The 12,546-nt window shown below is 30.1% G+C and overlaps 1 protein-coding gene across 11 annotated transcripts in view; it reads right to left on the bottom strand.

Moving 5' to 3' along the window:
* Positions 1-12,546, bottom strand: part of LOC140439481 (uncharacterized) — a 95,481-nt gene that overhangs the window by 56,756 nt on the left and 26,179 nt on the right. For 6 of the 11 annotated variants that reach the window (XM_072529413.1, XM_072529417.1, XM_072529419.1 and 3 more), the window contains one exon: positions 6,810-6,911. The exons of the other annotated variants lie outside the window; for them this stretch is intronic. In XM_072529413.1, the coding sequence (XP_072385514.1) occupies positions 6,810-6,911 (102 nt within the window). The remainder of the gene's footprint in view (positions 1-6,809; positions 6,912-12,546) is intronic. 11 annotated transcript variants of the gene reach the window in all.

Here is a 12,546-nt window from a genome sequence, read left to right as displayed (position 1 = left end):
GCATTTTAATTTGTCTTGTATTATTATATTGAATTATGTTGCAGTGTATTGTATTGTACTTTTATATTAATAACAAAATAAACAATGAATTTTACTGCAGAGTATGTGTAAAAAATTGTTTTTTCATTCAACTCCTTTCATACATGTATGAAAATAAAAATATACATTTTCATCAAAATATTGATTCAATCCTTCATTTACTATACTCCTATTACAGGTCAAATGTTGTTTATATACAGTAAACGATGCACCATATACTTATATACCCAATTCTGTTTCTGTTTCTGCTCTCTCTTACCTATAGCATTACATATGTAATGATTGTGCAGATTGACTTCCATATAAATTTGTAACGGCGAACACGTGTATAGAAGTATAACTACTACAGGCAGTCCCACTGGACTGCCACACCCGTTTTTTTAGACTTTCAAACACTTACGCCATACTTCAAGATGAGCGTAAGTGGAATACAGAGCATGCAATAGTTACATTTTTAATAGGACAAACCTTACACCCTGTTTTACGATAAAACAGCTGGAGGTATCGTATAAGAGTTTAGAGAGCTATCGATGAAACCCAGTCGAGCTGGCAAAAACTCTGCACTTCTGCGCCAGATCTCTTGCCACTACCGATTGACAAAAGGCCTCTCATTAAGCAAGCTAAATAATCAAATCTTCAACAGTTACTCAACTACGTACCTCCAATTTACCGTGCGTTTTTGATAAATCTGTGACATGATGGTCAAAACGACACTGATGTCAATATGTATTATGGTGAATGATGAAGTTATGGTGAAGAATAAATTTGTACCAAAAAAAAATTATGACCTTTTTAAATTCTTTACCTTTATGTTGCATTCCTTAGAAGTAAAGGGTACAAGCAACATAAAAATAGCTCCAAAAGTCAATAAAATTACGATTTTTTGTTACCAATAATAATAATAATGAGAAGAAAAACTAGCATTAAAAAATCATGGAAATTACAGTGATGAACGGCAGTTACTGAAAATTTACTTTTTGTCACTTATAATCCTATACTTCTAGGGTCCTCATGTGTCCGTAAAGTATGGAACAAATTATTTTTTAGCTAAACAGACCATTTTAAGAAATAATCCTAAAACACGTCAATTTTTGCTTTTAATTTACCGTATTTTTAAAATAATATTCCAATATACAGGGTGAATTACTTTCGAGTAATAGCGTCACCGTAATTTTTTTTTATGGAGCACTCCCCATTTTGTCTCAATTTTCGGATTACTCTAACTGAGCTGATTCCAAAAATGTATCACATATTGATTCAAATTGGTACATGGTGGACAAAAATACAATAGTTTTGTGTGTGTTTATAAAGTAACGCGTTAGTTAAATTAACAATATTATCAAAAATATTGTCAAAAATCGACGTGTTTCAGGATTATTTCTTAAAATGCTCTTTTTAGCTAAAAAAGAATTTGTTCCATACTTTACGGACACAGTATATATATATATATATATATATATATATATATATATATATATATATATATATATATATATATATATATATATATATATATATATATACTGTGTCCGTAAAGTATGGAACAAATTCTTTTTTAGCTAAAAAGAGCATTTTAAGAAATAATCCTGAAACACGTCGATTTTTGACAATATTTTTGATAATATTGTTAATTTAACTAACGCGTTACTTTATAAACACACACAAAACTATTGTATTTTTGTCCACCATGTACCAATTTGAATCAATATGTGATACATTTTTGGAATCAGCTCAGTTAGAGTAATCCGAAAATTGAGACAAAATGGGAGTGCTCCATAAAAAAAAATTACGGTGACGCTATTACTCGAAAGTAATTCACCCTGTATATTGGAATATTATTTTAAAAATACGGTAAATTAAAAGCAAAAATTGACGTGTTTTAGGATTATTTCTTAAAATGGTCTGTTTAGCTAAAAAATAATTTGTTCCATACTTTACGGACACATGAGGACCCTAGAAGTATAGGATTATAAGTGACAAAAAGTAAATTTTCAGTAACTGCCGTTCATCACTGTAATTTCCATGATTTTTTAATGCTAGTTTTTCTTCTCATTATTATTATTATTGGTAACAAAAAATCGTAATTTTATTGACTTTTGGAGCTATTTTTATGTTGCTTGTACCCTTTACTTCTAAGGAATGCAACATAAAGGTAAAGAATTTAAAAAGGTCATAATTTTTTTTTTGGTACAAATTTATTCTTCACCATAACTTCATCATTCACCTTAATACATATTGACATCAGTGTCGTTTTGACCATCATGTCACAGATTTATCAAAAACGCACGGTAAATTGGAGGTACGTAGTTGAGTAACTGTTGAAGATTTGATTATTTAGCTTGCTTAATGAGAGGCCTTTTGTCAATCGGTAGTGGCAAGAGATCTGGCGCAGAAGTGCAGAGTTTTTGCCAGCTCGACTGGGTTTCATCGATAGCTCTCTAAACTCTTATACGATACCTCCAGCTGTTTTATCGTAAAACAGGGTGTAAGGTTTGTCCTATTAAAAATGTAACTATTGCATGCTCTGTATTCCACTTACGCTCATCTTGAAGTATGGCGTAAGTGTTTGAAAGTCTAAAAAAAACGGGGTGTGGCAGTCCAGTGGGACTGCCTGTAGTAGTTATACTTCTATACACGTGTTCGCCGTTACAAATTTATATGGAAGTCAATCTGCACAATCATTACATATGTAATGCTATAGGTAAGAGAGAGCAGAAACAGAAACAGAATTGGGTATATAAGTATATGGTGCATCGTTTACTGTATATAAACAACATTTGACCTGTAATAGGAGTATAGTAAATGAAGGATTGAATCAATATTTTGATGAAAATGTATATTTTTATTTTCATACATGTATGAAAGGAGTTGAATGAAAAAAACAATTTTTTACACATACTCTGCAGTAAAATTCATTGTTTATTTTGTTATTAATATAAAAGTACAATACAATACACTGCAACATAATTCAATATAATAATACAAGACAAATTAAAATGCAATATACATAACTTACATATATGTTTTGCATATGTTTAATTTACCATGATAATCTATATTATAAAAATGAATCGCAAAATGTGTTGGTAAGCGCATAACTTAACAACACATGAACCAATCTTAACAATTCTTTTTTTAATATGTTCATTGAAGTCTAAGGATGATTTTTACGGCGAGAAAAATTCAATAAAGTTTATATTAAATTACAAGCATTCACTGTTGTCTAAACAATGTAGGTGGGTTCCTAATGTCGAAGAGTCAATTTGCACTTTATTGACTCTGCACAAAGTTCAAATTCAATCAAATGTATGTATCTAATGCGTTCATACAAAAGTGATAATATCGTGAACCTGACCAGATTAAAATTCAAAAAATGTAAGAGCTATAGATTTTATTGGCCTCGCAATATTCTTTCTTTTGTTTTAGTTTCGGCACGCGACATAAATTGCATCAGTTTTCACGTCGTTGCATCTGTCAAACAAACCACGTTAAAAAGCGTTTTATTATCTTTAATAATTAATTTATTATTTAAATTATATAAGTCAATATTGATATTTCAATCAGTATATAATTATATAACAACAACGACAAAGTAGAGATTTCACAGACAAGAACAACCTGTCAATTTCCCGGTGTACATTGGTGTACACACACGTGTTGTTTTTCTTGGATTTTCTGTTACCTTATCTACTCAGTTTTCTTTTTTCAACTTGATAAACGAAACAAATTTTCCAGTTTTCTTCGATTTATTTTTGATTGATTGTTTAATATCGTGTTTTGTGCAAAGTGTTTTAATACCTGTGATTAATAATTATTAAGTATATTCGATATGCCTCCTATAAGACGAAGTAATTTAGGTAGAAGAACCCGAAATGCTACAAACCAAACTAAATACCGATATCATACTGCACAAGAACGTAACGACCGAAATGAACGTGAAAGAATTCGTATATCACGAACGCGGGAAGCGAGAGCGAGAGATTCAACTAATAATCGCGCAAGTTTGAATCGAGCTGCTTTCAATTACGATTTGTCAATTGACTAGAGTAACTACCAATGTGTTACTATTAGATCTTTGAATTTGGTTTGCTCTCAATGTAAGGCATTTAAATACAAAAATTAAGCCAATGGATTGTGTTGCGCAAATGGGGAAAGTGAAACTGATACCATTGGATCCACCACCAGAGCCATTGTACTCATTGGTTTCAGGAATAGGACCAGATTCTCTACACTTTTTGTCAAATATCCAACAATATAACAAATGCTTTCAAATGACGTCGTTTGGGGCGTCCATCCAAGAGTTGCACCGAGAAAAACAGTATGATCTCAACACTTTAAAAGAATTAATTTAAACAAATCTTCCACTATTAAATGAACAACAGAAGTATGTATTTGATACACTTATGAAAGTAATAAATGATAAGACAGGAGGGATTTACTTTTTATATGCAGCTGGTGGTACAGGAAAACTTTTTTGATTTCATTGATATTAGCAACAATTCGCTCACAAAATAAAATTGCACTTGCACTCGCTTCGTCGGGAATCGCAGCAACTTTGCTTAAAGGTGGTCGAACAGCCCATTCAGCACTAAAATTGCCATTAAACATGCAAAGCAACGAAACTCCAACCTGCAACATTTCGAAGAACTCTGCAAAGGCAAAGGTTTTGCAGCAATGTGAATGGTATGAAAAATATGATTGTTTGGGATGAATGCACGATGGCACATAAATTTTTGGAGGCTTTAGATAAAACCTTACAAGATCTACGGAGCAATCATAACCCATTTGGTGGTGCAATGATTTTATTAGCAGGAGATTTTCGTCAAACATTGCCAGTGATTCCACGATCAACGCCAGCTAATGAACTCAATGCATGTTTAAAGTCCTCCAATTTGTGGAAACATGTCAAGGTATTACACTTAAGCAAGAATATGCGTCTCGAGTTGCAAAATAACCAATCTGGAGACATATTCTCTAAACAACTCATTGACATTGGTAATGGCAAATTTCCTATAGACACCTTGACTGGTTGCATTAACTTTCCTTAAAGTTTTTGTCAGTTAACTCGATCAAAAGATGAATTTATTCAAAAGGTGTTTCCAGATGTTGCTCAAAATTACAGAAACCATGATTGGTTTAGCGAACGGGCTATATTGGCTGCAAAAAAACATAGATATAAATGAATTAAATTTCAAAATTTAAGAATAAATTACAGGCGAATTGAGGATATATAAATCAGTTGATTCAGCTACTAACCAAGATGATGTCGTCAACTATCCGCCTTTAGCGTTATTACAAGTAACGCGTTAGTTAAATTAACAATATTATCAAAAATATTGTCAAAAAATCGACGTGTTTCAGGATTATTTCTTAAAATGCTCTTTTTAGCTAAAAAAGAATTTGTTCCATACTTTACGGACACAGTATATATATATATATATATATATATATATATATATATATATATATATATATATATATATATATATATATATATATATCATTTACATCTCCGATGAGTACCTGGATAACAGGATGTCAAATAACGCCTCTCTTGTCTACATTTTTCTGCAGCTTATCAAATGTTTGAGAAACTTCTTTGCGCTTAGTAGGAATAGAATTTTCGAACTTTGGGTTGGTTGGAAATTTAGATACTCAAAAATAAGACCTTTTTGAGTAAACAAATTTTTGCAACAACGTGCATTTTCAAATGTCTTTTCAAATTACATTTCCGAGTAAATTGCTTAAAACAAATTTCTCATTCAAAGGATTTTTCACCAGTGTGTCTTTTCAAATGACTTTTCAAATTAGATTTTTGAACAAATTGCTTAAAACAAATTTCGCACTTAAAAGGTTTTTCACCAGTGTGTGTCATCAAATGATTTTTCAACCCACTTAAATTAGAAAAGTGCTTTAAAACAAATTTCACATTCAAAGATTTTTTCACCAGTATGTGTTTTCAAATGACTTGTCAAATTAGATTTTTGAACAAATTTCTTAAAACAAATTTCACATTTAAAAGGATTTTCATCAGAGTGTATCCTCATATGTCTTTTCAAATCATTTGTTAGAATGAAGTGCTTAAAACAAATTTCACATTCAAAGGGTTTTTTATCAGTGTGAATTTTCAAATGACTTTTCAAATTACATTTTGAGAAAATTGCTTAAAACAAATTTCACATTTAAAAAGGTTTTTCATCAGAGTGTATCCTCATATGTATTTTCAAATCATTTGCTTGAATGAAGTGCTTAAAACAAATTTTACATTCAAAGGGTTTTTCATCAGTGTGAATTTTTAAATGACTTTCCAAATTACATTTTTGAGCAAATTGCTTAAAACAAATTTCACATTTAAAAGGTTTTTCACCAGAGTGTATCCTCATATGTCTTTTCAAATCAATTGCTTGAATGAAGTGTTTAAAACAAATTTCACATTCAAAGGGTTTTTCATCAGTGTGAATTCTCAAATGACTTTTTAAATTACATTTTTGAGCAAATTGCTTAAAGCAAATTTCACATTTAAAAGGTTTTTCACCAGTGTGTGTCCTCAAATGTTTTTTCAAGTTACCTGCTCGAAGGAAGAGCTTAAAAACAAATTTTACATCCAAAAGGTTTTTCACCAGTGTGAATTTTCAAATGTTTATTTAAATTATAATTTTGAGTAAATTGCTTAAAACAAATTTCACATTTAAAAGGTTTGTCACCAGTATGTATCCTCAAATGCTTTTTTAAATAATTTGTTTGGGAAAAACATTTGGAGCAAATCTCACATTTGACTAGGTTTTCTGTAGAGTCCTGCTGGATATATTTTTCATTGTTAGAAAAATCTTTAGGTAACGTTTTCTGAATTTTATCACCCCTCCGTAAAAGGCCTAAAATAAAACCAGAAACATAAACATTCAAATGTTATACATCATAACAACAGTATTACAGTCAATGAATTTTTTAGATTTTGATTTCAATAGTTTTTACATGAAAAGCAAACCCAATATTTTACAAAGAGCGTTCCACAATCGGTTTATTGAGGGAATAATTTGGTGAAAACATATTTTCCTCATTTTGAATTTGATAATTTAACCTTTATTAATCTGTTTTAATCCAATTAAAATAATAACTTCGATAGGACAAGCAAGCTATTATTATAATGTCCTGTCCATCCCGACATATTTCATTCAAAATAGTGATTAACTTAGTGCCAAAAATGCTTTCTCTTATGCTATAATTTCACTATTTGGGAGAGTGATTCATCGTTTAAACGCTTAATATCCTCAAATTTAAATGTACACAGCGGCCCTCGAAAACTACCCGTTTTCCCTCAATTGCAATTTGCGTTTTCTCATAATAAATTACACAATATGTAAGTAGTACATTTATTTGTGCTTCTCTATAGTAGACTTGACCAGAAGTTGTCGTACAGTGTAGCCAATTCTTGTTCACAAGTAGTAATTATGGTCATACAAAACACAGCTATTATTACCGTCATAAAAATACCAAAAAACATGATTTTTTCAATAGTAAAAATTAAGCACAAAATTGTAATTAAATAAATATTATTTATATGTTCCGTTTCGTTACATTAAAATTTATAAAATAAAAATCGATATTTTAAAACATTATTTTTCAATCGTTTGGCAACTTTGGAATTAGCGACGGAACTCCTGTTTCAATTCCGACACACAGAAAGCCGTAAAACTGGTTTTTGCCGAGCAAGTGCCCATCAACAATCGTTCATATACATTGGCGTTTCTGGGGGTAGTGCATGTGTTGCATTTTGTGAATATATTTTATGCGATAAGTTTCTGTTATTGATAATACGAGTGTTATAGTTTGTCGTTTTATAGTAAATTTTTAGTTATATTCTGTGATTTGGTTTGAGTTTTATTGGAGTTGGACGAAAAATCGAGTTGTTCCAAGAGAAGACAGCAAAATACTGATGTTGATTCCAAAAATGAAAAGCCGCAAAAGAGACGGAAAATGTTAACGTCCGAAGAGAAGGTAATGATACGAAACGTTTATGAAGGAATTATCGGCAGAAAAATGGCATTAAATGTTAGCCAAGCGGTCGACATTTGTAGCAGTTTAACATAAGTATCCGTTAGCTGTATTTATCGTGTACTTAAAAATACATCGGAAAATAAAAAGCAAGAAAAAGGTAAAACTAGAGGTAGGAAAAGTATTATTTTGGATGATGAGACAAGGAATATTATACGTCGAAAAATTCATTCATTTTATTTTGTGAAATTCCAAATTCCAACACTGAAAAATATTTCTCAAGAGCTCGAAAACGATGACTCCTTAACCAAGATATCTCGTAGATTCTTAATCAGGACCATGCGCGAAATGAACTTTCGATATGTAAAACTCAACAGAAAAAGTATGCTATTAGAAAAAAAATAAAATTATTGTGTGGAGAAGAAAATATTTTGAAGAAATACGCAAAATTCGCAGCACTGGACGCAAAATATGTTATTTGGATGAAACCTGGATTAACGAAGGTCATACAGTTGGAAAAGTTTGGCAAGATTTAAATGTCGAAAGTAAACGCGAAGCACTTATAGAAGGCTGGTCTACAGGATTAAAAGCTCCATAAGGAAAGGGACGGCGTTTAATCATCATCCATATAGGAAGTGATACAGGGTACCTTGATGATGGTTTTTTTCAATTTGAGTCGAAAAAAACAGGTGATTATGAAAGAAATTGAAAGGGAGGATTCAAGAACGGCTTAAAATTTAGCTACTTGACATTGCACGGTTAGGGAAAAGTGAATATCTTAAACATGCTGTAGATGAAACTGCAAAAGATTATGGTGTCAAAGTTCTGCGTCTACTACCTTATCATTGCGAACTTAATCCCATTGAACTTATCTGGGCGCAAGTGAAAGGAGAAGTAGCACGCAATAACAAAACGTTCAAATTAAACAAAGTTAAGGAACTTTTGATTCAAGCAATCCTCCATGTAACTCCAAAGAAATGGGCTAAATGTATAGACCACATAGAGCCAATTATAATTACACCAGGTGGTGAAGATAATGACAGCGATAGCAGCACTGCATCTTCAGATTTAGACAGCGAATAATATTTTCTAATAGTTTAATAAGAACATCAGCATAAAAAAAAACAAAAACAAAAAAAACGAGAAGAACATAGTAAGTGTGTAAAATAGAATAGTACAATGTTTTGTTACATCAAACATTTTTATTTTGTTTTTATAGAATAGAATTTTATTTTGTTTACATATTTGTATACATACTTATATATATATATATATATATATATATATATATATATATATATATATATATATATGTATTTTGGCAAAAGAAAAGAACCATTCAAAACGTGTTTTCTTGGAAATGTGTTCCATAAAATCTAGTACATCTTGCATCAATAAAAAGTCAGACATAAATAAACTGAGCAACATTTATTGTTACTTACTGGAAAAACATCCAAAATAAAATTAATATCTACCTGTACCCACACAAATTACACTTATATGCATAACATTTCTTAAAAAGAATGTATTTCTTAAAATGTAATTTTCTTAAGAAATAAATTTCTTTTTTTTTCTTTTTTTAAGAAGTAAATTTCTTAAGAATGTATTTCTTAAAGCATGTATTTCTTAAAAAGAAATATAATATTAAGTACACCTAATTACTTTTTAATCATAGGATTTTTTCTTTTTGTTCTCTATGTGTCAGAGTTAAAACACACCAGTAAAAGATGACAAACTAAATTTTTACTATCTGTACCTAAATTTTAAAGAATTTTAAAATGTATTTTGTCCACTATTTTATATTTTATATGTGTGTTAATAATGTTGAGTGTCTATGCTTTTATAAATAATCTCAACGACTAGTAAGTTGCACTGAAGATTTGTGATATTTTATAAATATTTACATTTTTTTTCTTATTACAGTGTCTTGAAAAAGGAATAAAACCATTCCGAAAGCTAGACAAAAAGTCATAAGAGTGTTTCATTAAAATCCCGGCCAATTTTCTGACTGCAACCCTAATAAACTGTGTTGTTTGTTTATATTGACAGTCACTAATATCCAGTAATTCTTATATATATATATATATATATATATATATATATATATATATATATATATACATATATTGTCGTTGTTAAATTAGTACTTGTTACATTTTTCTGCAGTTTATCAAATGTTGGAGAAACTTGTTTGCACTTGGTAGCAAAAATTTTCATATTCATATTTTCATATACAAGGTCTTATTTGCTCACAAATAAGACCTTTTTCAGTAAACAAAATTTGCATTCAAAGGTGTTTTACCCTTGTATCTTTTCAAATACTATTTTCGAGCAATCTATTTACATTAAATTTCACATTCAAAAGGTTTTCACCCGTATGTCTTTTCAAATGGTTTTTTAAATTACATTTTTGACTAAATTTCCCATTAAAAAAGGTTTTTCAATTGCATGTATTCCCAAATGACTTTTTAAAACATGTCCATGTGTAAATTCCCTAAACAAATGTCACATTCAAAGAGTTTTTCACGACTGTGTATTTTTAAAAGAATTTTAAACCAACATTTTTTAGCAAATTCTTTAAAACAAATATCACATCACATTCAAAGGGCTATTCGCCAATATGAACTTTATTTATATTGGAAATCGCTTGAAACAAATTTCACATGAAAAAATTTTTCACCATTATGCATCCTCTAGAGAGCGGTAACGTCACTGTTGACCCCAACTGCAAATATCTTGCGACAATTTATAGTTACATTTTCGATTAGTCATCGCTAAATCTGTACGCATCTAGAATGTGTTTACTTATTCAGTGGCATTCAATATTTTTCTAGAAATTACTTATATATTGGTTATCATTCTAAATAAGTGGGCTTTTATTTGTATTTTAATTGTAAGCAGAATCTTTATATTGGATTTAAACTGTTTAAATACTTTGAAAACGCAATTTCACAAACAATATTTATTTAAAAGCGGTACAAATGCGAATGTATTGTTTCGGTGATGCTGCTAAAATATATAAAAACCGATGAAAAATAAGAAGAAATTTTTAAAAGACCGAAATCAAATTCAACGAAACCTCACAAATGTTAAAACTTAAGTCAGATGAGTTATATATAAAAACCGATGGAAAATTCGAAAATTTTTCCAGTAAGTGCGAAGAAGTTTCTCGAACAGTTAAACAGATAAATTACAGAAAAATTTAAAAAAGAGAGGCGTTATTTGGCATCCAGGTTCTCACCAGAGATCTAAATGTTGATGTAAATACCTGCTTTGTTGACTACGAGAAAGCATTTTTGACATTGTTAAAGACTGGAAGTGAATCTTTATTTTTAATGACGTACGTCTGCATGGACGAGACATTAGGATAATGACCTGCTTGTCCTGTCGGACAGTTTCTTCTAATCTGACGGCTAATATTAGAATTAAAGGTCAGAAGTACGAAGAATTTCCTAGTATGAGAGGAGTTCGTAAGAAATAAGCAAATTGTCTAAAACAAATTTCATAATAAAAGGGTTTTTCACCAACTTGCATGTCTTTTCAAATTACATTTCCGAGTAAATTGCTTAAAACAAATTTCTCATTCAAAGGATTTTTCACCAGTATGTCTTTTCAAATGTCTTTTCAAATTAGATTTATGAACAAACTGCTTAAAACAAATTTCACACTTGAAAGGTTTTTCACCAGAGTGCGCCTTCAAATGATTTTTCAACCCACTTAAATTAGAAAAGTGCTTAGAACAAATTTCACATTCAAAGGTTTTTGAATAACCATCAGTATGTCTTTTCAAATGATTTTTCAATTGAGATTTTTGAACAAATGGCTGAAAACAAATTTCACATTTAAAAGGTTTTTCGCCAGTGTGAATTCTCAAATGACTTTTTAACTGCCATTTATAAGTTAATTGCTTAAAACAAATTTCACATTTAAAAGGTTTTTCGTCAGAGTGTATCCTCATATGTCTTTCCAAATGATATTTATTAGTAAATTGCTTAAAACAAATTTCACAGTCAAAGAGTTTTTCACCAGTGTGCATTTTCAAATGACTTTCCAAATTATATTTTTGAGCAAATTCCTTAAAACAAAATTCACATTTAAAAGGTTTTTCACCAGTGTGTGTCCTCAAATGTTTTTTTAAATCACCTGCTAGAACAAAGAGCTTAAAACAAATTTCACATCCATAAGGTTTTTCACCAGTATGTCTTTTCAAATGAATTTTCAAATTAGATTTTCGATCAAATTGCTTAAAACAAATTTCACATCCAAAAGGTTTTTGACCAGTATGTTTTTTCAAATGGCTTTTCAAATGGCTTTTCAAATGGCTTTTCAAATTACGTTTGTAAGCAAATTGCTTAAAACAAATTTCACACTTAAAAGGTTTTTCACCAGTGTGTGTCCTCAAATGTTCTTTTAAATCACCTGCTCGAAAAAAGAGCTTAAAACAAATGTCACATCCAAAAGGTTTTTGACCAGTGTGTCTTTTCAAATGGCTTTTCAAACTACGTTTTTGACTAA

This window comes from Diabrotica undecimpunctata, chromosome 4 (assembly GCF_040954645.1).
Source record: "Diabrotica undecimpunctata isolate CICGRU chromosome 4, icDiaUnde3, whole genome shotgun sequence".
In the NCBI taxonomy this organism is placed as follows: Eukaryota; Metazoa; Arthropoda; class Insecta; order Coleoptera; family Chrysomelidae; genus Diabrotica; species Diabrotica undecimpunctata.
Note: the sequence above shows the minus strand (reverse complement) of the source record. Positions and strands in the feature narration are given on the sequence as shown.